Here is an 892-nt window from a genome sequence, read left to right on the forward strand (position 1 = left end):
TATCCTTTTTTTTTTTTTTCCTCCGCACCATCGCCTGCTTCCTCCGCCACGACGCGAGGCCCCTAGGGGCGAGAACCCCACGAGTACTTGCAGCAGGTACTTGACCCTACATTTTGAAGGAGGCCGCCGCCCGCCGAGCACAGATGGAGCAGAACTCCACCGACACCTGATCCCGGTCCACGTGGAGGCAGATCCCGCCGGCGGCCGCCCACTCCTCCTCCGTCTCCGTCACCACCGCCGCCGCCTCCTCCAGGCCGGCAGGCCGGGAGCTGGGCAGGGCGTAGTCGTGGTCGCTGCTCTCGCCGGCGGGCTGGAGGTGGTGGTGATGGCGGCGGGGGCTGCCCGTGTCCCTGAAGAGGCTGGTGCCGAGCTGCAGCCCGCCGGCGCGGATCCCGGCTAGGCGGCTCAGGAGCTGCCCTAGAGCGCTCTGGTTAGCCAGCACGGCCCGCAGGTAGCTGCTCTCCCGCTCCAGCTCTCGCAGGCGCCGGCTCAGGCCGCGGTTGCGGTCCCGCAGCTGCCGGTTCTCGGCAGCCAGGCCCTGCAGGCGGCTCTCCAGCCCCAGCACGTACTGCTTCTTCTTCAGCCGGTTCAGCCGCGCCGCCGCCGCCGCCTTCAGCCGGCTCCCGGCCCCGCCGTTCCTCCGGCCGGGCGCCGCCGGCCTCTGGCCCTGGCCCGGCGGCTCCGGTTCCCCACAGAAGCAGCCGCTCAGCTCCGCGTCCAGGTCCCAGTCCGGCCGGGCCGCCTCCAGCAGGTCTCCCAGCTCCAGCCCCGGGAACCAGTCCTCTTGCTCCCACACCTCCAGCGGGCCGCCGGGCGCCTCCGGTTCCTTCTCTTGCCGCCGCGGCTCCGAGGCGCCCGCCTCCCGCCGCGGCGGCTGCTGTGGCTTGGGCCG

The 892-nt window shown here is 72.5% G+C and overlaps 1 protein-coding gene across 1 annotated transcript in view; it reads right to left on the reverse strand.

The window, feature by feature from the left end:
* The window catches only part of CREBZF (CREB/ATF bZIP transcription factor), a 2,179-nt gene continuing 1,287 nt past the window's right edge, over positions 1–892 (reverse strand). The window contains exon 2 of the mRNA XM_010576743.1: positions 1–883. Within this exon, the coding sequence (XP_010575045.1) occupies positions 107–883 (777 nt within the window). The 3' untranslated portion in view covers positions 1–106. The remainder of the gene's footprint in view (positions 884–892) is intronic.

The sequence above is a fragment of the Haliaeetus leucocephalus genome, unplaced genomic scaffold (genome assembly GCF_000737465.1).
Source record: "Haliaeetus leucocephalus isolate CR32 unplaced genomic scaffold, Haliaeetus_leucocephalus-4.0 Scaffold536, whole genome shotgun sequence".
Taxonomy (NCBI): Eukaryota; Metazoa; Chordata; class Aves; order Accipitriformes; family Accipitridae; genus Haliaeetus; species Haliaeetus leucocephalus.